At 40.8% G+C, this 27897-nt stretch overlaps 1 protein-coding gene across 2 annotated transcripts; it reads right to left on the reverse strand.

Moving 5' to 3' along the window:
* Positions 1–1459: 1459 nt before the first annotated feature.
* Positions 1460–27128, reverse strand: ip6k1 (inositol hexakisphosphate kinase 1). Of its 2 annotated transcripts, none has more exons than XM_034083404.2 (9): positions 26929–27128; positions 14862–15114; positions 14416–14561; positions 13358–13484; positions 9636–9870; positions 8961–9142; positions 7587–7762; positions 6468–6701; positions 1460–5976 (listed from the first exon to the last, which is right to left on the reverse strand). In XM_034083404.2, exons 3-9 carry the CDS (start codon positions 14530–14532, stop codon positions 5470–5472), a joined length of 1578 nt encoding a protein of 525 aa, XP_033939295.1. In that variant the 5' UTR covers positions 14533–14561; positions 14862–15114; positions 26929–27128; the 3' UTR covers positions 1460–5469. The 2 variants fall into 2 exon arrangements, with proteins under 2 accessions (XP_033939295.1, XP_033939292.1); XM_034083401.2 differs by having other exon boundaries at positions 7587–7768.
* Positions 27129–27897: the final 769 nt, after the last annotated feature.

A 27897-nucleotide genomic window follows, 5' to 3' on the forward strand; every position in this document is an offset into this window, starting at 1 on the left:
CTCTGATACATTTTATAAGACTAAATATAGTTTTATATCATGTGCTTAAGGACAGGCTTAAAAGAAAGATTCAAGAAAAGGACATTTTTTTTTTTTTTTTTAATTTCTTTGAAAAATGAAGTAACTTGGGAAAAATGATTTTGCCAGCATACGGTTCAGCTTTCAACACCATTGTGCCCTCCAAGCTGGTCATCAAGCTCAGAGACCTCGGGCTCAACAGCGCCTTCTGTGATTGGACTTTGAACTTCCTGACGGGCAGACCCCAGGCAGTGCGGGTGGGAAACATCACATCCTTCACCCTGATCTTCAACACTGGGGCCCCTCAAGGATGTGTGCTCAGCCCTCATTTTTTCTTTAAAACAGGTAAAACAAATATTTCGGCAGTTGATATATTTTATACAAAAAAATCTATTTATATTTGTAATGCTTGTACAACTTGTTTTCTAAATGTACTATTTCACCTCAAAGCAAATCCCTTTTATGTGAAATCTCTCTTTCAGGACAGGCGTAAAATAAATACTTCACAACAGGTACCAAAATGGTCCTGGATGATATATGACAAGTCTTCCCAAAACTGGTTAAAATCAGTTTCTAGAGGTTTAGAGTCCTGATTTAGTTCCTTATTCTTCTTGGCCAAATAGGCCTTATATTATTATGTATTTATTTATAATTTGAATGTGTGATGTTGAATTATTTGACTCATCTCTCAAGCAGCTAATGTTAATTTGATATGATTAGTGAATCGTCCCTCTGTTACTAGGTGTTCCTGATAACAACTCTGTAATTGAATTTAAATTTGCAGAAGAACTAAGGGAAATGGACGTTTGAATTGCAGTTTGAATTATTTAAGAAAAGGCAAAAAAAGGATAACTTTCTTTCCCCCAAATTTGAGGGTTACATATATTAGCTGTAGGTGATTGATTTTAGCCCAGAGAAACATACATTTAACATTTGACCCTGGGAATACAAAAAGGGTTGTGGTCAGATTTTCGATGTTTTTATGCCTTGGTCTACCAATTTGTTTCATGTAAAAGGAAGCATTTGTGTTTGGTATAGCTTGAATTTCCTCAAGTCACTGAGAATGAATAAGAACAATGGGTTAAAAGTGTTTTATTTGTGAATAAATGTAACCGTGTGTCTTCAGTTTCCCTTTTGTGTGTTAACAAGCAGTTTATATATCTATTCAAAATATAAATACTTCATAATCTTATACACACTTGACTCTGCTTACATTCTATAGCTCTGCGGATCTCCTTTAGCGCACAGTAGACTGGAGAAGATCCTGAAATGAGCTCCTTTATGTACGCTTGATTTGGAAGCTTTGTGACTATATAAAGCCAATGGAAGGTTTTGTAAATCTGTTGGATTAAGAGGACACTGGCTTGATAACATTTGCCTCATTGACCCGGAGCCTTCTTCACTTGTTGTGTCTGTGAGTAAATTACAACACAAGCCCAAAAGCTTCTGGAAAGATTTAATCTCACTTTACTTTCACTGTTCTAACAAACAGTCAGGATGATGTCAGATGCAGAAACTGCTGCTAATAACTGATCGAGCATTGAGGCTATAATATCCATGACGAGACATCATGATTATCTGAGGACACGAGGGCCGTCACCGCTTTAGACTCAAAATAGTTTGACGCTGTGCTGGAAACGGACCCAAACAGAAGGACGTTAATGTGCATGCAGCTCCTTCAAATGTGAAGTGAAACAAACCAAAGACTAAAGATGGCGTCTACCTGTTCTAACACACACACAAACACACACCAGAGCAACAAGCAGGCAGAAGTGTTGGGGTCACTGAGCGAGCTGAAGTCTGGATTTACTGCGACTTTTCTTCATGAAACACAATCCGCTTTTTGTCTGAAGCTGCAGCGGCAAATAAAACGGACTCAAATAATACTGCGAATTTCTGACATTTCACACACTGTGTCTCTGAATTTCTTTACATTTTATACATTTGTGGGGTGGCAAGGGGATACATGTAAAAGACAGAACATTTACCCAAACACATGGGTAAAAGGTACAATAAAAAAATAAATTATCACCTCGATAAACCAAAAATAAAATATTCATATTTGCTCTCTCTTATTCCAGCTCCCGGTGCTGTCCAGCAGGGGGCGGCGCTGCGTCACAGCCGGCCTCTGGAACGTGATGACAGAAGCATAAATGGACAAATGTGATTGGCTAACACCGTCTTATCAGGACCAATCAGATAAGAGGATGGTGATATCTTTAAATGAACTATACCCAATTCTGATGACAATTACTTAAAGATTACGGTTTTTTTTTGTTTTTGTGGCTGACAATTTTACTGAAGCCTTGAGAAGCAAGTGAGTAAAATGATGACTCTAAATAGTTTAACTTCAGGCTTAAAATAAATACTTAAAAACAGATATAAAAAAAAAAGGTTTGTCCAGGATAATTTTTCTTTACATCAACTTGGGGAAAAAGTTTTCACTTGCCTCTCAGGGCTTCCGTACACTGGGCAACATTATGATTAAAAAAACTTAAAACTCATGATGATTCAAACACATCATGTTAACACAATAATGTGGTACAAATTTAAAAATCTGGGAAAAGAAGATGGAGGTTTTGTTCTTTATGGAAAACAATTCAATTCAATGGATTTAATTATTTCGTATGGTTTTGCGCAGCTGTTCAATATTGTGATTTTATCACATATATACATATATATATATATGTATATAATATAAGAAAAATATTAATTTTTAATAAATATTTTTGTTATTCAACCATATCACACAGGCCTAACTTAAAGAATAAGGCTGGTGTTATTCTATATTTTTCTTATTGTCAATATATCCCATTCAAAGACCCAAACCAACAATGTGTTAGTCCATCTCTTAAAACTTGGTGAATATTTATATGTAGCGCTAGAGCTTATAAAGGACATTTAAACAAACAATCCACACAACAGAGCCTTACAACTATTAATGGGACATTTTGGGAATATGTTTGGCCATATGCTGTTATGTCAAGAAAGGGACACTTGAGCCCGAGGGGCCGATGATAAAACACAACGTCCCCATAGAGTCTCTCTTGCTTTGGCAATCAAATCAAACACCACCAAAAATAATTTGATACAAAAAAGGAGATTAAATCTCACATTTGAAAGACTCAGTCATTTCCTAAATCAGCTGGTCATTGTAGTTGTTAGCAAACCTTACTCAAACAGGAGGACAGTGCATTTGTTGGGCACTATTTTCCGCAGCAGATTCATCCACAATTGGTGCTCTAATGAGTATTTAATGAAGGACGAATAGTGTGGCTTATTGGTGTGTTTTTAATAATTTTTGGACAAAAGTGGAGCTCCATGGATGAGAGGAAGAAGATACATCAGGAATTTGATACACACAATTGGTGTAAGTGGATCATTTAATTGTTGGTTTGAGTCTTTCTTTTAAATGGGATTTGTTGAGAATAAGAAAAATATCAGCAGACCAGATTTAGGGAAGTGACACTTATGCTTTCAGTATTACACAATAAACCCAGAGGATGATTTACGGACACCGACTACTAACGTTTTTGACGTAAGCCCCAAAAACGGACACACAGCGCTTTTTTTTAAAAGAAATAATCTATACCCTTTCCTTAAGCCTACTTCTATGTTTATACTTTATCCCCGTTCTCCCTGTGGGGCAATGCTGCCCTCTGCACTGCTGAAACAAACAAAACATTGCAGTCTATCACATCCATCTATTGCTTTAACAGATGCTTGGAGTGCGTTTTCAGGGTAACGCTGAAAGAGTCTGTTCATCTGTCCGGGTTTGGATTCTGTAGAGAAAGAGGAGCGAAGAAGAGTGGAGGGGTGAGAAGAGGGGAGGAGTCAGGGGAGTGAGGGGGAGGAGCAAGGGGGGGGGACATAAAGTGAGTGTTCTGTGGGCGGCCCCTGGGATGCAGCTGATTGGTCGTGCAGAGGACGCTCTGTCCACAGACAACTTTTCCCAGGATGTCTGTGTGTGTGTGTGTGTGTGTGTGTGTGTGTGTGTGTGTGTGTGTGTGTGTGTGTGTGTGTATAGAGTGCGGTTGTTTGTATATCTTAATCAGGACCAATTGAAATGTTCAACCTTGGGAATAAGGATGTTTTTTGGATGGTCTTCTCATCCTTCATAGTGTGAAGTGGTATTATGAAACCCCCTTGACTTGTGTGTGTGTTTCAGTGTTTTTATTTCACTCGATGTTTCATCCTCACTGTGCAGAATAACCTACGTGAGTTTGACACAGGAAGCATGTTTTTCACTTTCATCTGCTTTGTTCCTTTCTGTAGTTTAAAGACCCCCTACAACGGATTTTAAGACAGAGAAGTGATCCGCTTTGAAGAGTAATTTCGGTGTTTTTTCTACAAAAAAGGCCTCATTAAAATTCAGTGACTACTTGCCCCTTTTATTGAATCAGGACTGGCTCCGAACCAGTTGAGAAACTCACATGTACACATCTTAAAACTCAGATTTAAGGAAAGCACAGAGCAACCTTCCTTCTGTTGCAGATAGATGTTAAAATATCCCTCTGGTGTCAAACACATATATAATCCTCACAGTGAAGCAAGAAGTTCACGGTGAAGAAGAGAAACACATTTGCGAGTGCAAGGGGACTCTAACAAGTCTCAGCTGTGGTGCTATAAATCAAAGCAGATTGTTTTGGTGTTGGAGCGCGAGAGATGTCTGCCTACTCTCCAGTGGAATGAAACTAGATGGCATTAAAAGTGCCACAAATATATTTGAAAACTCATGATCCTCAAGATAATCCAAAGACCATGTTGATAGCAGTTTAATGTAGGAACTAATTTGTTTTTACCAAACTACATCGGCCAACTGTATCATCGCACACACGCCTCTCATCGTATAGTTGAGGCATGCATCTAATAAAGGATGAGGGTTGGCAAGAGTACTTTGGTAGAAAGAAAGAGTACCTCGATGAAACAATATGATTAGTGAAAAGAGACATTGCAGATCTCGGCACTTTTAGCACCACAGGCCATGTAGTTCCATTACATTGGAGATAAGGCCGACATCAACGATATCTCCATAACTCGGCGACTTAAACCAAAACAATCAAGATTGAAAAGAAGCAGTGTGGCTGAGAAGGAAAAATTAGTAGATTTTCGGGTGAACTGTAGGTTATGTAAAACTAAATGCATTATGCCAATGTAGGTCCTCACAAGTGTAGAATACAAAGGTGTGTGTTTTGCAAAGGTTTCTTCATATGAGCTTTAGGTTGCAGCCATTTTGGCTCCACTGTCCCGCCTCCTGGCTGTTGCTATAGTAACTACTCAACTGTAGAATGCCCGCGTTACCATGGTGACGCCCTCAAGAACCTCAGTCCATATTTACAGCGAAACCAATTCAATTCTCTAGAAAACACGACCGCACGACCTGAACTAACTCATAACAAATGTGTGTGTGTGTGTGTGTGTATGTGTGTGTGTGTCTGTGTGTGTTGGGAGCTACGGCAGGTTGTCGTCCTGCAGGCTCTCCAGGATCTTGACGAGGCTCTCCAGTCCGAACACGTAGCCCCGGTCCGTGCCGTCGTGCACCGCCGTGTCGCCGCGGAAACCCTTAAAGGTGGAGTGGGCGAAGTCGATCATACGAACGTCCACCAGGGGGGGTGGCTGCCGGGGGGCTGGTGGAGGAGGAGGTGGAGGGCAGGAGCTTAAGTTGGGAGCTGGGCAGGAGGATTTTTGTATGGGGTGAGGCGAAGGGAGAGGGGGAAGGAAAGAGTGGCAGTCTGACTTGGAGGGTGGGGCCTGTGGGGGGGGACGAGGGGAGGGGGAGGCCATCAGTCCAGGTCCCTGAGCGGAAGCAGGCCCCTGAGAGGATTGAGGCCCCGGGTCTGGGTTCTTGCTCATGACCGTTTCACAGGGAGCGCCTGGGGCTGCGTGGGGGCCGGGGGCACAGTGGGGCTCTGCGGGGGCCGCGGGAGTCTTCTGGTGGGACGCTGCATGCTCAGGTTCCTACAGACAGAATCAGGAAGAATCAGCATGATGAAAACATGTGGGGTTTCCCTTTCCTGAAGTGTTCTATAGGTTTGTGTGCAAAGGCTAGAATCCCTGTGTTCCCTTCAGAGGGAGATTTCTCCCACACACTCCCCCTCTGCCTGAAATGCCTCCAATGGAGGATTTACTTCCTTAACATAGTGACATCACTATGTAAAACTTGTGCTTCTATTGGCTAGCGCTCCAACACATTGTACATGATAGGCTAACTGGAGGGACATCTCTAAGCGGTTGACCAATCACAACAGAGCCGGCCTCCTAACCAATCAGAGCAGACTGGGCTCTGGTTTCAGACAGAGGGTGAAAAGAGGTGCTGCAGCACAGGCAGTATGAGAAGAATAAAGAGCTTTCTGAACATCAAAGCATGGAGACGTGTCCCAGTAGAGACACTACATACAAATATGAACCTGAAAATGAGCATGAAATATCGTCTCTAAACTTGAGCTCACCTTTCCCTCATAGATGATGAGCAGTGAAGAGGAGTAGAAGCGGTAGGACGCCTGCCTCTCCAGCACCTCCTTCAGGCTGCGCAGCTTTTTCAGGATCGGCTCAAAGAGGTCCTGCCTCAGACCCTTCCCGTTGTGCATGTACTGGAAGAGCGCCTCGCGGAAGCCTTCGATTGACAGGCCGCGGCCGTAGTACTTGTTCCTGCAGAGGTAGTGACCGGTGCTCAGCTGGTACACCTGCAGGGACACAGAGTGGGAACAGTCAAACACCTGCTGCTGACGGCATCGGTACAAATGTTCATATTTAAGATTAGACATTTGATGCCTTCAGTTGTTCAATCAGGGTTCGAAGGGGTTACTTTAAAAATGTATTCTATTACAAATACTAGTTACCTGTAAAATATTTCGTATCAGTAACCTATTCAGGCAGTAGTCTGTACACCAACAATGAAACACATGAGCACATACTAGTTTAAAAAAGCAGAAAGTCTGAGCTGACAGAAAATTCTCTAGTTTAATACGTACAATTAACCTCACACAAACTCATGTAGATTCAGATTCAGGCGTATAGACACTTAAAGTGTTAACCTACAGAACAGTACAGCTTATAGAAAAGTAATAACAGTAATCTGATAATATCTTTCTTTTATGTTCGGGAATACTTGTATCCTGATTAGGTTATCCTGTTACATGTGAACCCTTCCTCCCCAAGCACAGTTTTTAAACTTTGCATGATATCAGATTCACAGACTTTAAGAGTTCATTTCAGGCACAACCTCACACAGCAGAGTTAAGGTAAGGTCAGGTATGTATGTAACAACAATGTTTTTATTTGGACAAGGGTCTCTCAGGCAGGTGGGGTGTTACAAATGTTGCAACTTCAACTAAAGTCAGCCTATTTACTCGTTTTTTTGTTATAAAGAATAATTTATATTTGTTTTCTTGCAGAAAATATATACATTCAACATTCAATGACCCATGTCTGTGTATGTACATTTAAGTATTTTCAAAGACGAAAGTACAAACCTAAGGACTTCAAATTGACATGTGCCCTAGAGAGGAAGGAGCCTGTATTACTTCGCCCTTCATCCTCAGCTGATCATTGTAAAGGCGTTGCTGTACCTGCATGCCACACACTCTGACTCCCAGCGTGGCTGAAGTGCTCTGTTCACATTTCTTCATCTGCCGGGCCGCCTTCTCCTCGGAGGCGTCGTCTCCGTGCTGCCTGGTGCCCATCTTCAGGTCCAGGATGCAGGGGTAGGAGAAGTGATGAACCACGTTCTCCAACAGCAGAAACTCTGGTTCAAACGATGCGGTCAAGGAGCAAACCTTTCTTTCTAAAACAAATCATTCCTGATCTTCTCCACCCATCTTGTTATGTGGGCGTGGAGAAGATCACACAACAGATTATTATGTTTTGCATTTCATTCAGAAAAAAACATGGTAACAGCTCTAGAAGCACAAAGAGAAGTGTAAAGGTCCAATAATGAATTATAATTCCATTCTTTGACCATTTTTTTCCACAATAACTTTAAAAAATGGTAAATTAAAGAGACTGCAACGTGTTTGTGGGAACTAATGTAAGTTTAAATGATTTAGTCAAATCAAAACGTTAGAAGAAGAAGTGGATGAATATGATTAGGCACAGGACAGACGAAGTGAAAAGCCGACCCGTCCACAGCAGCTTGGAGCTGCTCTGCCTGGACACAGATGGACCTCGCTGAGGACACTGTGTGTGTTGTTGTGCTTTCCAAACAGCTGCTTTCTTTGAAGCTCAAGATCAAAACATGACCTTTGGCCTGATAACCTCACCTCCTCCGTAGTCTCACTGACATTTACATTCAGTGCCTCTCATTGCATTGGTACACTCCACCAGGGCTGCAACTGACCACTATTTGTATCGTCTGATAATCCGTCGGTTATTTACCGAATGAATAAATAAGTTATTAGTATGAAACACTTTCAATGTTTCCCAAGCCCAATTGACTACTTCAAATGTTTTGCAGCTCGAAACTTCAACTCCACAAAGTGGGCAGTGATATGTGCCGCGGTGGATTTCTCCTGGATGATCTTTTTCAGCCAGCACCACTAGATGAGTTACTCAGTGCTTGTATTAACATATTTATATAATGTCTACAGCCATATTCCCTCAGGTGCTGTGACACCGCAGGCCTCCATGCATATTTTTGCATTATTTATCATCATTTACAAGGTCAAGTTTATTTTTGATGTTGGAAAAGGTAGTCTGACGAAAACAAATCTAAGGTATCATTTATTTTCCAGAGCTACACGTTTTAAATAAGAACAAACTCCTTACATTAAATAAGGTGATTCATTGGATGAAATGACTAATTTCAGGTTCATTGAATTGACTCTAAAATGATTATAACGTGTAAACTTGATAGCCGTGGGAAAGCTAGTAACTACTGTACCCCTTGATTGAAATGCAAAGCACACAGTGAGAATGGGAGCATGTGGTTGGTTGAGAAAGGATACTAAAGAGTTTGCGGTCCTTGGACTCGGACCTCATGCGGCTGAGCTGCTGCTTGTGGCAGCGCAGGCTCCAGGGGTTGTGGCAGATCTTCTCTGAACTCAAACCGCTGTTCCAGTCCAACATCTGGAAGGGAACGTCCGAGTAGAGCTTCGGGTCGAGCCGCGGACTCTTCAGCTCTGCAAGACTGCAGAGGAGGAGAGAGGATTATTATTTGATTGGTCATTTCTAAAAGTCCAAACAATATGTCTAAATGAAAGTCTAGATATTCAAATAGAGTCTATTGTGTGATTACAGCACATGTTCACCTACATTTTGCACTTCCAACAGCAATTTGTCTCAGTTTGCGCACACTCACGTCTTTTCATCTAGTCGAGTCTAAAATTCATTTTGTTACATTTGCTGAAATTCTCCTTACATCTCTACAAACATGTATTAATCAAATGCCCTGACCAAAAAGGCCATAGCAGCAGCTTTGAGGCAGCAGTTCCCTGAGCCAACAGACCAAACTCCAGAGATAAGTAATTCACTATCATATCAAACAGAACAAATAATACAATCCTCAAGCTGGAACAAAGGTTGTGGAACGAATTAGACATTTAAATAATAAATAAGTATAAATTAACCAGTTGAAAATGTTTCCAACTCTAAAACAATTCCTTCCAGTAATATGATCTTACTTATCAGAGGCCTCTGGGTCATGTGACTCCCTCCTGTCGGGCCGATCCTCCTTGTGTTCAGAGGAAGAGCGGTGGAGGCTGCGCCGGGAGTGTTTCCTCCGCGGCTGCTCCCTCTCGGGGGGGTCACGCTCTTCGTGCTCGCCGGGCCCTCCCTCCATGTTGCTCTCCACGTACGGGTAAGCCACCAGGTTGATGTAGCCGTCAGAGTCGCCTTCGAAACAAACCAGCACCACACCTGACAGGAGGGAGAAAATAAAGACAGGAAGGTCAGATACGATCTGATGATACTTCATGGCAGTTCCAAAAAAATGTAAGACAAGAAACAATGGAAAATACATGTGACCATACCTGAAGCACAATAACACATATACTGTCAGACACATGGTTAGGGTCAGAGACATTATCGTTGGCAAACCTCAATCTGTCATTTCGGTAGGCTGTTCAAAGGGTTTCTCAAACAACCTTCTCATTAGGTGCAGCAGTTTTGACTTTAAATTGGTGGACAAATACTCTTACCATGTAGTCTTGAAATACTGTATTACACTCAGAATTACAGATGTGAAAAACGAAAGAAAAAATGGTCTATACAAATCAAGAATTGCCAAATTAAATTGAATTGCAAGGCAGACACACAGAGATTAATGTATAATAATACCTGAATATTTAATCAATGAAGGCGTGTGTTGCAGGAACATCATACTAACTACCCTTCTGTGTATTAAGATGTAGTCAATGTTCTGTAAATCCAATTGAGGAGCAGATTATAGATGAAAAACCTAGATAGATTTGTTATGTAAACATTAAGCTGTTATTTTTAGAGCAGAGTAGAGCATCTCCACTAAGTGACATTTTACACTCAGTTAGCTCCATAGTGGGAAATCAACTCCAAAGACCTGGTCCACCAAACATGACTTGACCTCCACAGACGACAACACAAGGAGACATTTGATCTGATAATGCCAAACAATTTGTGGATAAAACAACCTTGACAGACTCGGAGTCATCCCTTTGCAGCTGTCTGCCTGTCTGTCTCTCTCCCTGTCTGTCTCTCTCCCTGTCTGTCTGTCTCTCTCCCTGTCTGTCTCTCTCCCTGTCTGTCTGTCTCTCTCCCTGTCTGTCTCTCTCCCTGTCTGTCTCTCTCCCTGTCTGTCTGTCTGTCTCTCTCCCTGTCTGTCTGTCTGTCTCTCTCCCTGTCTGCCTGCCTGTCTCTCTCCCTGTCTGTCTCTCTCCCTGTCTGTCTCTCTCTCTCTCCCTGTCTGTCTCTCTCTCTCCCTGTCTGTCTCTCTCTCCCTGTCTGTCTCTCTCCCTCTGTCTGTCTGTCTGTCTGTCTGTCTGTCTGTCTGTCTCTCTCTCCCTGTCTGTCTGTCTGTCTCTCTCCCTGCCTGCCTGCCTGCCTGCCTGTCTGTCTGTCTGTCTGTCTGTCTGTCTGTCTGTCTGTCTCTCTCTCTCTCTCTCTGTATGTCTCCCTGTCTCTCTATGTCTGTCTGTCTGTCTGTCTGTCTGTCTGTCTGTCTGTCTGTCTGTCTGTCTGTCTCTCTCTCTCCCTGTCTGTCTGTCTGTCTGTCTCTATGTCTGTATGTCTCCCTGTCAGCCTGTCTGCCTGTCTCTCTATGTCTGTATGTCTCCCTGTCTCTCTCTCTCTCTATGTCTGTCTGTCTGTTGTTATTTAATCAGCAGGACAATGGTAGTGGGCAGAGGTCCAGGGCTAAATATAGACTTCTTATGGATCACTGTTGTCATGGCACTTGGACCGCCAACACCAGCAAGGTGAACTGGTGGGAATAAAGATCATCTGAGAGCTGCAGGTCAGTGTAGTGGTAGTGATGTTTAACCTTTGAATCATGACCACCTCAAAATAATCCCGTTGGTGTTTGTAAGCACATTGATCATCATAAACTGTCTGCACATTAAGCGGGAGATTCACCGTCTGCTGGCAACTGGTTTAAGGCGCTTTGGTGTCTAAACATATTGGCATATGATTACTGTAAGCCCCACAGCTAAGCACACACCTTTTTGAGGGTGTCAAAGAATATTATTTTCTTTAATTAGTATGTTTTTAATGTCTAAAACAATGCGTCTAAATTACAATCTAGATATTAAATGTACAATTATGAGCAAAAGTCGTTTAGTGTTTTTACTGACTTGGCTTCAACCGTATAGTATCTGGTATTTTGAGAATATGAGAAATGCCTTGATGTAAACCCATTTCCCAAGAATGTTTGAGTAGAAGATGTCAGATTATTGGACATACTCAAACGCCCCAGAATGCATTGCGTTTCTTGAGACTGCCAAATGGATTAAATAATTAACTGTTGGTTAACATAATGACGACTGATGGCAAGTGGCGTTAAGCAGCAACGAAGAAAAAAGCTGGAACTAAGAGAAATTATATTTAACCATAAAATCTTTAGGAATTATAATTTGCCTTAAAATAACTGTAGACGATTTTAAATTAGGTTGTTTTTGGAAGTAAGCAACCATTATGTTTAGTTTCCTTTGTGAAACCGCTATGTACTCAAGGAATGTTCACAATGTTGAACAGCTCCTGTTTTGTTTTACATATAATAAATACTGCATTCTATTCATAACTAAATGTTTGTTTTTGGTTTGTTGATGCTGTCTTGTGACCCGACACATTTCTTGTGAAATGTTTTCCTCTTTTACATTGCTTGCTTAAATGATAATAAGGTCACATATTGTAGGATAGGGTGAGGTGTGTGTGTGTGTGTGTGTGTGTGTGTGTGTGTGTGTGTGTGTGTGTGTGTGTGTGTGTGTGTGTGTGTGTGCTGTCTGTCTGTCAGAGTGTGTTTGGGTCTGTTACTATAGCAAACGCGAGTGAGAGCAGCTACATGATGTGGCTGGTGATGGAGAGCAGAGCAGCCAGAACACTTCACTGCGAGTAAACATCCGTACTTCGGTCTCTCTCTGGTTCTGCACCAGCCACTGAACCCAGAGCAGTAAAGACAGTTTAGAGCAGTGTGAGAAATACGGGGTAGCAGGAGGCGCTGACCTGGAAGCCCATTTGATTTAAGTACAGCGGCCTCTGACCTGTTGCCCTTTGCTGTAAGTCATGCCCTTTATTTCCTGTCTATCTTCAACTGTACTACTATTACTAAGGAAATAAGGCCCACAAATATTTGTTTGTAAAAAAAGGGACTTGGATTTCTCTGGAAGCAACATATCTTGGGGTGTGGCAAAAAACCTCATAATAATCAACCATTTAATTAAAACATAAAAGCTTGCTGTCATGCAAACACTGAAAAAGAGATATCTTAAGAGTGACACAGGCACATCATATCAACTTCCTTGGATATATATTTAACATAATAATTCTTATCTGTAAATATGTTGACATTTTGTAGATGTTGCTGTATATACTGTCTCTTATATGTTATTCCAATTACCCTTGTTTGAATTCCTCATCTTATTTTACCTTAATCTGATTTTGATACATTTCAATCAAATCATTTAGTCCAGCAGTAAGCAAGACGGTGTGCACATGTTTTTACTTTCACTCAAAGCATTTCTCATCTTTAAATGAATATGACAAATTGTTTTGTTTTACATTTTATATATATCTGTTGTATTCTTTTGTGTAGCTATTTGAACTGCTCATCATATAATAACAGGGCTGTTCAAATAGGATTTGTATAGGTCAGGATATACAACCCAAATCCAGCCATGGCGACAGCAATACTTCAAATCAGTGAGTTGTGACTGACCTTTATACTCCGGAGTGAACTCCTTCATGTCTGGAGGCAGAGACTCGTAGAAGCGCTGCTCTCTGCTGATCAGAGGCTTACACACAGTGTGGTCATCATAACGCATCATACTGGTGTGACCCCCCACCTGCACACACACACACACACACACACACACACACACACACACACACACACACACACACACACACACACACACACACACACACACACACACACACACACACACACACACACACACACACACACACACACACACACACACACACACACACACACACACACACACACACACACACACACACACACACACACACACACACACACACACACACACACACACACACACACACACACACACACACACACACACACACACACACACACACACACACACACACACACACACACACACACACACACACACACACACACACACACACACACACACACACACACACACACACACACACACACACACACACACACACGAAAAACAGACAGAGGATGACAGAAACTCTATGGTTGTCAATATAGTGCTCTGTCGTTTATGTGCAGCTGCTTCGAGTGCTGTGAGTGGAACATATCTCAACTCTCAGAGAATCGCTGGGGACATCATTCATGGAGACACGAACTGTATTCATACAAAATCTTCCCGTTGTTGCTTATGGTGAAAAACAATGTCAACAAATAGAGGGTAACACCAATCGATAATAAAAAGTAAAGGGGCGATGCAGATAGATAGATAGAACTTTATTTGTCATTGTACAAGTACAACGAAATTACAACAGACTCAAGGTGCCAAGTCTGTTGTAATTTCGTTGTACTTGTACAATGACAAATACAGATCTGTCAAATCACGGCAGTTAGAGGTCATTATGTTGTTTTTTGGATGAAACACCGGAATAAGGCTCTCCGAGCACACCGTCAGCGTCAGCGCATTTCTTTGGAAAAAACCTGGACGTGAAGGTTTTCTTTCTCATAGAAAGAACCGTATCATCAGCATTGAGCTGGAACATAACGTCAGCTTTTCCGTCACCCACGTCATCGCCACCCACCTGGTGTATGAAGGGCTCCAGTGGGACGCCTCCTGGCCGTGATCGTAGTGTAGCCCCTCCCCCCTGCGCCGCCCCCTGTAACTTGTTCTCCATGTTGTTGGTGTGAGGGAGGCACATGGCTCCTGGCGGACGGACCGCGCCTCCTCCTGCCGAGGAGAGAAGGATTTAAGGTGTCAGAGAAAACTGATGTGGATTTGCGTCACAGTTAAGCACTCTTTAGATGAAGTATGCTCTTACGATGGCCGATTTGTTTGAAAATACCCGTCGCCAACATATTTGATTTTCAGTGGTGCTTTACCCTTTCATTAGTTTCCTTTATTGATAGAGATTCTATTCTAGTCTATAAAATGTCTTTCATTTAACCTGAGAATACTGAAAACATAACCAACAATGTATTCTATGTCCTCTGAGTATCACACTACATATCAGGGCAGTCCTGGTCTCACCTTGGGCATTGGCTCTGGTGTGCAGTGATGGGGAGGGGGGGGCGCAGGGCACCACGGGCTGCTGGGAGCGCACGCCGGCCCCTGGGGGAGGCGGCGCCAGACCGAAAAACCACCTCGCAAAGCCTCCAATCAGAGTACTCTAATCCACCGCCGGCAGCACGGGCACCCAGTCAGGATGGTGGGAAGCGGGGCAACGACTTTGGGGAGGGAGGCAGGGGGAATCAGGGTGTCAGGAGGGCAGGGTCACCACTTCCTGTAGAGAGAGGAAATACAAAATACCAGTCGAGTTTATATTATGTATATTTGTGAATCTGCTGCAACTAAACCTAAACTGAAGAGCTAAGGAGGATCATTACAAACAGTCATCAGATCCATTGTTAATAGAACACATATTAATGAGAGCGGTTATATCTTTGGGATAAATGTATAAATGTGTTTGACAGGTACAATGAAAGAAAATACCCTGGCCCCACACACATCCTACAAATACAATTATGATTATAATGTAATAAGTACAATTTAAATAAGTGTATAAGTATATACATACATACACATTCAATATTAAAAAAACTAAAATATATATTTATAATAATAAATACAAATGATTATTTCTTAAGATGGGTGAAGTCATCTCCGGTTATTTTTCAAACAATGGGTTGAGTGTGATTTGAACTGGTGGAGCACGTTCAGAATAACAACAGCCTGACAAAAACACATTTGAGGACAAACTCCCTGACACATGATGTTCAAAACACAAACTCAGTTTTCTGGGCATGTTGCCACAAACAGTTGACATCAACTGTTTCAGCACGTCAGCATCGAGACACTGTCCCGCAGAGGGAAATACGTGTGTCCGCACGCACACACAGATCATCTTCAAATACAGACACACACACATTTTTATTCTGTACGTAGTTAAATAAGAGGACATGCAGCAGCACCGTCTGTCAGGGTCAGAAAAGACATCTTGTTGTAACTCATTTGGTTTATAAATCCAATCATAATCATGTGTCAATTCAAGTAAATAAAACAACCCTACTATATGATTAGGAACACTTCCTGAAACACACTTCACTCCGACACATGTTGAAAGATGCAGTTCATGGTTTTGTTTAACAACCGCATATGTCAACCCAGCTCTCTGTTGATTTAGAACTCAACTAATTCAATATTAATACTAAATCATTGTCAATAAGGATTATTTGATATTCAGGATTTACTGAATACAACGAGCAGCAGAATGAAATCAAAGCCCGTGTGTTGCCGAGTATCATCCAAAACAAAAACCACAATAAATGATTAGCATTTGAAACCATGACACAGGATGCGTAAACAATGCGAGTACAAAACCATTTTGGTTTTATTATGACATCAAACATCTATAAACGCGCCACAAATATAATAGAGCTTGTTTCCAAATGTGAATTCATTCAAGAAAGAGACGACATTTTGAATTGATGTTCCACGTAGTGGAGAATAGAGGATCGAGTTCAGCTCTCACATACATGTTCACGTGTCCAAATATCTGGGCCATATTTTCAAGATTTCCCCTCCTCTCCTCAAATCCCCCTCTACCTCCTCCTATCCAATCCCCATATATCCCATAATGCACCTCAAAGCTCCCCCAATATGAGTCATCCTCGCCTGCCTGAAGACATGAGAAGAAAGGAAGAGGAGGACATAAGAGAACAAAGACGATTGGGGAGGATTGGCAGGCCATCATCATCATCATCATCGTGTGTGTTTGTGTGTGTTTGAAGGGCATCATCTGGTTAGTGTCAAGGCCACGGCAAGGCACGACGCTCATTGACAGTCACCCGATGAGGGCTCAACATAATGGAGTAACACCAAACACAGTCTCCATATGCAACAGTTCAGACGCGGCAAAACATTATTATTATTATTTTTTAAATAACTTCTTTAGCAAGACGGACACCACGTACCTTTTTTAATAACATTCCAAATGTAAAGTTAGAAGTTTCTCCACAAATGTATGTGTTCCGTTAAAGGGCCCCTATTATGCTTTTAGGGTTTCCCTTTCTTGTAGTGCGTTGTAACTGTGTGCATGTAAATGGTCTGCTGAGACGAAAATCCCTTGTTCCCTCCAGAGGGAGTTTCTGTCCCACACACTCTGTTTCCCCAACGCAGTGTTTCAATGATCAAGCCTAGCCAATCAGTGCTGACTTGAGACTAACTTCAACTCAATGCAGTCTCCACTTGATTGTGTAAGTCTCTACATGTTTTCACAAATGGAAGGCTTCTCTGATTAATTACCAAGAAGCAAACATACATTGATGAAGCAAACTCCTGCTGAGTTGAATCAGAAAGATCGCCATTTTCTTTTACTACATGACCTTTAAAACATCTCTTAGTTCTAGTTCATATGTGTCCTTTGCTTGTTTTTCCCTAAAGGTTAATAAGTCTAATATTAGATTTGTTCTAGCATAAGCAACGGCACATGTGATTTCAGGCAATTCATTGATTGAAAGAATATTACTCTGCAACTCTGTATATAATCAGTTTGCCATTTTTATCTTCTTCCAGCTTCACAAATGTGCTGATTTGCGGTTTTTCTTTGTATGTGTTTGTTTGACCATTGACAAAAACAATACATTTGAATCTGTCACTTTTGACACAAATTGTGATGGCACTTTCATATTCATATATATATATATATATATATATACAAAAAAAAGAATCCATTAGATGAATTGATAAAGAAAGTCCTTATTGGCGTCAGCCCTAGTGTGGACATGCAATTGCCAGAAACAATGCAAACTAGTGTATTATAGTGTACATTGAATAACTATAGTTCACAAGAAAGGGAATTGATTGACTTACAAAGACACAACCAGAACTAGACCATGGGTGTTTCTCAATGTCGAGTACGCTTTAGCACATGTCTTCCGAGTCACTGGCTTCAGAAGCGAGGAAAGACTACTTCCTGGCATTCGGAAAACGAAGAGTAGAACAGGCGAACAAGTGTGCGCCTTACATTTTCCGCCACAGATTTGGGGAAATTGGTCCGTGTGCAAAGCATTGTGGGGATTTTAAGACCAGGGAGTCTACACATGTGCAGCCTCGAAATTTCTCCAAACGAAGTACACCGGGTCGGTAGATTTCCAAGTATGCTGGACATTGGAACAGTCCTTCTCTCTAGGTCGTCCTCAGACGAGCCCTCCATCGTCGATTCCAGTCATCCCGGTTCTCCATACATCTGGCCAGTTCATTGGTACTCTGTGCTCCTGCGTCGTTCTTGAGTACGTCCACGTATGTTTGTGTGGGACTTCGGCGGCACTCAATGACGTAGTATGCTTGAAATAGTGGCTCTGGAGCAGCTTTACTCGACATTGAGAAACACCCCGTGTATCTAACTAAATAAATAAATAAGCAAAAATGACACCTGCAAACCATTGGAGAGCTTCCATTGTAATTGTCATCACTGATACTTAGTAACTGATGGATTGTGTAATAGAAACCTTTGATTTAATGACACCTATGTGTGCTACAAGTGAGCTGTTGATGTGAGAAGCTGCAGGGCCCAGACATCGCTGGCAACCTTGAAAACCTCAAACCACCATCATGTCTTCAAGGTAAGAAATGCTTTTCACCACCCTGTTCCTGTTACACAGACACACACTCGCACTGGGCCCACATCACAAGACTGCTCAAAGCACCCTGCCGCATCGAGCCACGATGGAAATGTCAACATCTAACTTCTGATTTCAAGTCACGATCCCAGCTTGACTGAGCACGCGCCTCAGATACACACACGCACACACATACAGACACTGTGAACAGTGTTTCCCATGAGGAATGCATTCTAAAGTTAGCAGCAAACGGTAAACATCAGGTCACATCTGTTCTGTTTTCTGGGATCAGTGGAATCACCCCGATGATCCATGACGTCTAACGTTCCGCTGCACTCGGCAACACACACAGAAGCATCTATCCAACACAAAAGTATATGAGCACACGTGCATCAAAGATTTCTGAGGTCCAGCTGCATACTCACATATTCAGCATGTGCCAAGACATTATTCATTAATACACTTTAGATATTTCACGGCAGAAAAAAGTCCAAAGCAAAGAAGCATTAGTTCATCACTGAATTTCAATCACTGTTATTGTATATCAAATAATGCTGTCAAACAGTGGGAGAATCCACAGTGGTTATTAAATCAAGATTATATATTGACTTGCAATAACTTTGACTCCCCAAAATGTTAGCTTTTTAATCTCTTACAAATGTGGTGTTACTGTGTGGAGATGATCCTGCTGAACATAGCGTGCAAGTATCATCAACTTGTGTTATGCTTTTTGAAACGCCTCCATTGGACTCCTTTGTTTACTCCTGTAACAGCGTGACATCACTATGTAACACTCGTGTTTGTATTGGCTAGCGAAGTATATTTAGAGGGAGCCCTTATGGTGCTCACTTCTGGTTGAGCCTACCAACATCTGTCATCACTGCACCACTCTATTAGCCAACAATAGATTAAAGATTATGAACATGATAAAACATTATACTCGATAAACATCATCATGTTAGCATGCTGCTCTTAGCATGTAGCTGAAAGCATCTCTGTGCCCCAGTACAGGAGAGCCTGTGAGCCTCTAGCGTGGCTGTTGTCTGAGATCAAAAGGTATCTGGTCACACAGAGGTAGGTATCGGGGTGTTAAGTGAACAGCTGGTGTGTGGTTACCCCTCTATACGGTGGTCTTGAATTCCTGGCACACAGACAACAGGTGTGTGTTTCCAGCAGGCAGAGTCCTGCATGCAGTGTGATGCAGAGGGCTGGGAATAGGCTGGTGGAGGGCAGAGTCAAGGGCGACTTGCCTCCTAACTGATGTCTCCTAAACACACTCTCCTCCTCCCCATTTCCCTCATCCCTCTGCCCAAATCCGCTCAGCTCCCTCTCTGTCTTTGTATCTTCTTATTTCTCTTTGGGCTGAATATCTCAGAAAATAATATTCAGTTTTATCTTATATTCAACTATTTGTTTTTGTATGTCAACAACACATGAAAACCAGGTTGTTTTGTAGCCTGTGTTATAGCTGTGGGCTGCTTTCATATCATGCTGTTTTGTGTGCTATGTAAAATGAATGTGTTTGGATTCAGTGTCAGATAGCTCGGTGATCCATGCAGTGTTGGCTGCCCCGTCACAAAGGTACTGTCGAAAAACAACAGCCGACAGCCGACAGTTACGTCTGCCACCGTTAGTCTATCAGACCTGTCGTATGCCTGTAGGAGGCAGCTCAGGAGTACGTGCTCCAAACAACCTAACAACAACATCTCTAATCGTCACACTATGTTCTGCCAGGTGTGGTGAATCACCTGAGCAGCCAGCAAATCACATTAGAGGATCTGAGTGAGAGTATCTTACATCATCAGCCATCACTGGGACAAAGCTGAGGCTCACTTGGGCTCTACGACACCGGTAGACTGATTAAGCTGCTATTTTTGACTGATGGACCATGTGTGTGAGTCTGAGTGTGAGTCTGAGTGTGTGTGTGAGTGTGAGTGTGAGTGTGAGTGAGTGTGTGTGTGTGTATGTTCCTTAGTAAGTAGAGCCAATTAAGGACTTCCAGGGATCTCTAAATAGTAGAATGCGTAGTTTGGCAGCGAGTTGCATCCGTGTCAAGTTTAAAGGGTACTGATGAATGGCACAACATTTTGATTTGTAGGAGATGTTGACATCCTGATAGTTTAGTTTAAAATAAAAAGGTGAGTTACTGAATTGCAAATCACTGTCTGGTATTTCAGAACATTTTAAGGCCACTACAGGATTGTTACATTTTTGTTTGTATTTACGCTTTTAGAATACATATATTCTTCTTGCAAAAATAAATTCTACTACGACTACTTTATTTAACCAATTTTACCAAACAACGCATTTAGCAGAGAAGCTTTTTTATATATTTCATTGGATTCAATACACCACATGAACTTACTTTATCTCGGCTGTCTTTTGGTGTTGAGGATATGAATATTCTCTAAAGTTAATAATAACATCCGAGTCTGAAAGTGGGCCATTTCTTCAGTTATCTTAAGCGCTTAATTAAGTCAAACCCACATTTAAAATGCTTTATCTAGGAATGTTTTTGGCCTTGATCTGAGTATTTTAAGCTGCCTTCAAGTGATAAGAAATGTTTACCCTCCACGCTTGCCAGTGACTCTTCTGGCTACGTGTTTTCCAATTTGTACTTCTTACATCATCAGCGGTAGTGTGAAGTACTACGATAGCAGCGACACTAGATTAAAGTACTTTGACAACTACTGCTACTCTTGCTCTCTATTTATGTCCCTTTTACACAAGGAATAGAATGGTGCAGGAACGAGTCCTAAAACTCAGAAGTGAGTTAGCATTTTGCTAACCCTCGTTTCAGAGTCAATGGGTTTTTCTAACTAGTTTTTGGAAAATAGCTGGAAATAAGGTCTGAGGTTGACACAAATGTAAGAGACGGATCACGTTTTGTTCTACCACATTAAACACATCAGCAGTGACTCCACTGGTGATTTCTGAAGAGTGTCTGAAAAACGATGGTTGTTACCAAGTGGCTGAATAGGACTACAGAAGTTGTCGAGGACGTTGTACGTTATTACGCCGAACACGTAAACACTCCCGCTAAGTTTCTTTTGCCCTGTTCTGCTTGAATGCAAGTACCTGCGCTCTTGCAAACTGTAAAAATAAACGCTTCAACTTGTACAATTTGGAATCTGTATTTTTGAATATTGATCTTAAGTTAGCGTGACGTTGAAGTCGCGTGACCCTGCTGTACTCGGCTGTAGTTCGTTTATAGCATAACATTAGCAATTTGCTTCTGAAGATTAGATTTATGATTACAAAATTATAAAAGTAGGGTAGACATGTGGATATTATCCGGCTGAACAAAACGTGCATTTATCAAACAGGTTTGTTTTCCACAGATCTTATCTTTTACAATATTCCAAAATCCTATGGAGAAATGCCATTGCCATTGCCATTGCCATTGCTTTTTTGTCGATGGAACCCAGGCGCAGCTTACTTCCAGGTCGGCCTACAAGGATACATCATCACTGCACCACTCTATTAGTTAGATGAATAGCTGCTGCAGATGGAATTAACATGAACCAGAATTAAAAGTGAGGAATGATTTCTTCTGACTTGTGGGGAAAACTTGAGGGGAAAAACCGGAGAGATGCCATGACATCTTGAGACAAAACCACAAAACGAAGACATCTCGAGCCACAGAGGTTTGTTACGTTAAACGTCAAGCAGACATCTTTAAAAAACCTTTTATGCAGGAATAGAAAAGGAAAAGTGACAAAAACATTTTTGTATTTATCAGATACATGTACATCATATTTGAATGATCAATGTAATGTAAAGTCAAACATTTTTTTCATCTAATGAAAAATGCCATGCCTGAGTTTACAAACCCTAATGTGATTTGTTCAAATGACTGACCAATAAATCAATAATTAATGTTTTACTTGATATAGGGGGCGGCTGTGGCTCAGTGGATAGAGTGCTGGACTTTGAATCAGGGGGTAGCAAGTTCAAACCCCACTGCAGTCAGCATGTCGTTGTGTCCCTGAGACACTTCGCCCCAAATTGCTCCTGTGGGGATTGCCCACAGTACTGAATGTATGTAAGTCGCTTTGGATAAAAGCGTCTAACAAGTGAAATGTAATGTAATGTAATATATAAAATGAATAATAAAACTACTCGGCACTACTCGGCTCCATCAATCGCAGCAAAGTGGATTGCAAAATGTGTCTCTCACCAACAAAACACTTATTTTACACAACTGACCAAATGTGCTTACAATCAACAAAGACCTGGTCCACCTGCATACAGAAACACGTGTTTGGTCAGCAGGTTATTATCTGTCAGAGGTCAACCACACTCATATACAGTTGCAAACATCTTAAACAATGGTAAAGCAACAAATTAGCCTAAATCATATATATCAACACAGCTGGAAAATAATTGTCCTAATACTGGGAATATTTAATAAGAGATTAAGTTATGAGGCAAAGTGAATATATTATATGTAGAGCGGTTACCTTATTGTGAAATGACAACAGCCACAGACCTGGTGACAAGTTGTTATAATGGACGCAGCTGTAAAGGTTGTTGTTAAATCAATTAACAGTTATGACAACTCTTGAATCAACATGTTTCTATTATCCTTAACTGCTCTTAGCAAAGAAAAGGAAAAAATAAACACTATTTCAGACTGAATAATGAGTTAAAAACAATTATTTTTGAAAGCAGAACAGATCAAAATGTTATTGTTTTAACTTCTTAAAGCAAAGGTTTTAGTAAAGTAATACATTAATAGAAAAAATATAATATAATCCTTGGTTGCAGCCCTACGTAAAACATACACCAACTGCAAGAAATGACTGTCAACCCAGCTATGCATTTCAACAGATAATACATATAATAATGCAACTGAAAAACTGTCTGGTCTGCAATGTAAAATCAAAGCATTGCAATGTCCCAACTTGACCAATTCAATGTTCAAGATATATCCCAGAATGATTTGTAGGTCAGGTGCAAGAGCCAAGAGATCATCATCATCATCATCATCATCATCATCATCATCGTTCCCATCATAATGTCTTAACTCAGCATCTTTGAGCATGTTTTATTGCTGAGTGGATGCATTAGTGAAGCGCAGCATAACCAGTAAATGATGCTAAATATGGGATGGAGGTAGGTACTGCTGACACACACACTATGATAGAGAAGTTGGTTTAAGTGTGATGGATGATAAATTAGGTGGTGGAGAACTAGGAAAAAAGGAATGTATGAAGGACAGTCAGGAAGTAGTAAAAGGAAAGTAGGAGGCTGTGAAGGAAGGAAAGACGTAAGGAAGCAAATAAGAGGAACATTAAAGAACAGGGACTCTCCAAAAACAGGCTGTGATAGAAAGGTTATTTTCATTATGGACTATTTTGCGATAGAAAATGTTTGGTCTAAAAATGTAAGAAAATAGTGTTCATCCTAGATGTTTTTATTGTATTCTTCTGTTTAAAGCATAACAAAGCAAGACATCTCAACATTTGAGAGACAGCATTTTCTGCCATCTTTGCAGGAAAAACTTCTTAAACAATAAATCGATCATCAAAATAGTTGGCGTTTTTTTTGGTAGAGCGACTAAGTGGCGAGATGGATGAAAGGAAGTGAATGAATGAATGGAAATCATGATGATGGAGGATGTGCTGCAGGGAGTACAAGTGAGAAAGGAGTTATGAAGGAAATGAGGACCAATGAAGTACAGAGGAAGCAATTAAACAAAGTATGAGATACTGATCAACACAAGGAGGCAGGGAAGGAGCGGAGAAAGTAGTGCAGGGAAAGGGATCCGGCTCATTTTCCATATCATGCAGCGCTGTGGGAGAGACACCCCAAACACATCTGTCTTTCTACAGAAATCACAAACTACAACTGGGAAAAACACGAAAACGCACAGCTGCGGCTTATGTCCCCTGACACAAATCAACAGCTGCTGAGTTACACACAGATACACATGCACACACACACAGTTCTAGAAGAACACACTGTCCTATCAACAATCGTCTGAGAGAGACAACGTCAACATCAGTCAGAACAACGACTAAGACCACACCGCGAACCACCGACTGCGGCGTTACCGCAACAACTGAGACTTTCATGTCAGCAACACACACTCAAGTTAAGTTTTGTGTTTTGTGGACAAAACTGTGGTATTGGTATACATGTGATTACAACTCATTTTGTAATTTGCAAAAAAATGTAAATAACTGAACATCTCCATAAAATGCAGTCCTCCAGCGTAACATCATTACCTGAATAATAAACGTGTGGTTACATTAAACGAACACAAGTCACAGCGTCCATTCAGATACATTTCCCCCGTGGAAACTGCTATTTGCCTGCCGTGCTCAGATTATGAACAAATTATGAATATCTCTAAATAATAAAAGGATTTTGAACACAAAAGAAATAAAATAGACTAAACAGTGGTATAACATATCAAGAGTTACACCACAATCACTTCTGTAATCTGTAAGGCCAAATGTAACCTTAAGGCAGGACAATTTTGCAGAATTTCTCCTGATGATGTAAAGAAAGGTCTGTGTGTCTGATGTTTGTGAATTCATTGGTAATTGTTGATCATGCAGACGGTCTTCTTTTAAACAATTTAAAAACTCACTGCAGTCGTTACTTCAATTGGGAAATATTTGCCCTTTAAGTAATTCAGTCATCTGAATTATTCTATGAAATTACATACGTGTGTTTTTTTATAAACATCATTTACTCAAATACATGATGGGATCATGTACCATTTATCACATCTTTGGGACCAAAAAGGCAGGCTGAAGCCCAACGTCTGCACGCTCCTCTATCTGTCTTTCTCCATTAGAAACAAAAGGCAAAGAAAAGATTAGACTAAATGGAGCACTCAAGGTCTTGGGTAGAAGTACTCCAGAGTTTGGTTGGTTGCCTAGATATGGCTAAATTATCAGATTATAATCTAAAATCTAAATTATACTTCATCAAGCTGACAGCACACTACACACATATCTTTCAGGTACAGTACAGGTACTCCATTTAGACATTTAATAAACATTCCTCCAAATTGATAGAATTGGTTTGAATATATATAAAAAAAGAGAATAAGCACAAAATGGGGCTTGTGTTTTTCATGTAATAAATCTGTAGCAACCAAATAGATTTGGGGGGAAAACATATTGTGCCACATAGACAATCTTTTCAAATGTTTTACATTCAAATACATTTTGTGTATGACTTTCTTACATAATAAGCCCATCCCTAACTCAATAAAAAAACATGTATTACAGTTAAAAACAAGGGAGCTTAGATGTCCAACTATTCATATTAAGAAGAGGAAAGGAAGACGATACCTTAGTCAGGTCTTTAATATAGTTTTTCCTTTTGGATCTTCAAAGAATAACTCAATTTAAGCATTATAAATATTTAAAGAAATATTCCATACCTTTGCATACTATTTGTAACTAAGAAAACTATATATTTATAGACATTTCCCTTTATTAAAATCCCAAACTTTTAGGTATGGAGATCTGGACACATGCCCTTGAAATCCACTTAGTTGACAATAACCAGGCAAGGAAGAGTCCCCTCAAATGTTGACATTAATACATTTAAACAGTCTTCATCAATCACATGTGAAGCCAGCTGCATGTATTACATAGAAAAGACTGGTTGTTTTGTTCAGCATGATATTCAGCATTACATATAGGTAAAAATGCATCGCATCCTCGAGTCACTATGGTTGATATGACAGGAAGTACCTAAATGGTGGATGTCGGTCTATTTATTTACTAACACTATGGTCGTTTATGGAGCAGAATGATAAAACAGTTCTGTATCAGTTGTATGATAACATATAGCAGCGTGGGCATCATCGCGCACAGTGCAACAGAAACAAATAAACATAGTACAAATTAAACCTTCACTGCACCACGTCATACAGTAACAACAACCTAGTTACTACTGCAAATATGTTTGTCACAATACATTACAGCAGACAGTCCATCTAGAAACCTCCTCCATTAATTATATTTCCACCAAGCTAGCTTTAAGCTAATTAAACTTTTAGATACCTACCTTTTCTTCTTGAATACAACACCAGCCCAGCTCCCAGTTTAAACCTGATAATAGCCAGCGTTAACTATTAGCAGCGAGGCTATCTGCCACATATTACACGTGTATAGACCCCTGGGTACCATATTAGTTAGCGTTAGCTGTCAGACTGGCCAGCAGCTTCTTGACCTTAGCCTGACAACACGCTAGCTAGGCTAAGTCAGCAAAAATAGCTTAAAACAGCTTACATTGCGAATAAAACTTAACACCGCTTCGTGACATCTCGATCTAAAATTCTCCTTTAACCGCCGCGCGGTGTCCCGGTCACTGATGGAAAACACTGACGTTAGTTTTGCCGTTTAAGTATCCTTGCATGCTAACGCTAGCTAAAGAGCTAGCATAACGGTTTGACGTTACGCAGTGTCTCCGGATAGAGGCAGCGAGCTGTCACAATAGCAACATACCTTCAGGGTTGCCCGGTACTGGGGCTGAATTCAAGGAGGTCACGGTGGCTGTGCTTCAAAAGACCGGAGAGGCTCATGGATGTCGGTCCCCAGTATCCTAAATCATTAACGGCAGAAAAAACCATCCAGCAGGCTAACGTCATTACAGTGAAGCTAACGCAGCCTGTTTGGCTTTTACAGTTCATTTCCACGACTGCGACGGGTTGGCGCCCCCTACCGCCTGTCACTGGAACTGCCTCCTCCTCTTCTACTTGTTTGATTGGATTTATTGAATATTACATAATGATAGAAAATATCTGTGGCGGACTCTTTTACTTAAGTAAAAGTAGTAATACCACTGTGTAGAAATACCATTAGTATTGGAATAGACCTGCAATCAACATAGTACTTAAGTAAATGTATTTCCATCAAATTCACATATAGCCCAGAAAAGAAAAGCGTTTATTCTTCTGTACACCTTACTTTACCTTGTCATTTTATTATTTAATAAATGTTGTGGAGTTTAAGTTGCCTAGAGTATCTCAAAATGTCGCATTAGTACAGTACTTGAGTAAACTTACTTAAGTATTGTCCACCACTGGAATATTGTCTTGTAGATTAGGGCAGTGGTTCCCAAACTTTTGAGGACCTTTCAACCTAGTTAAACTGACGACCTCTGACTCATGTAAGTGGCATATTTTATGCATAAGTCATACTATATTCAATGCTTAACTATAATCAATTGACATAATCACATAGATCATCTTTATTTTGTATCATTATTAAAATTGGTATTATAAGCATATTGCTTCTGGCTGATGGATCATACTTAATTCTTACTGCAACACTACTGTATTATACCTCTTCTATATATGCACTCACATTGATTGGTGTTTTTAATGTAAAAAAAAAGGGGGAGGAATATCATATGGAGAAAAACATTTTATATTATGTTTTCCCTCATTGATAAAGGTGTGTATCTGATAAAGT

The sequence above is a fragment of the Pseudochaenichthys georgianus genome, chromosome 5 (assembly GCF_902827115.2).
Source record: "Pseudochaenichthys georgianus chromosome 5, fPseGeo1.2, whole genome shotgun sequence".
NCBI lineage: Eukaryota > Metazoa > Chordata > Actinopteri > Perciformes > Channichthyidae > Pseudochaenichthys > Pseudochaenichthys georgianus.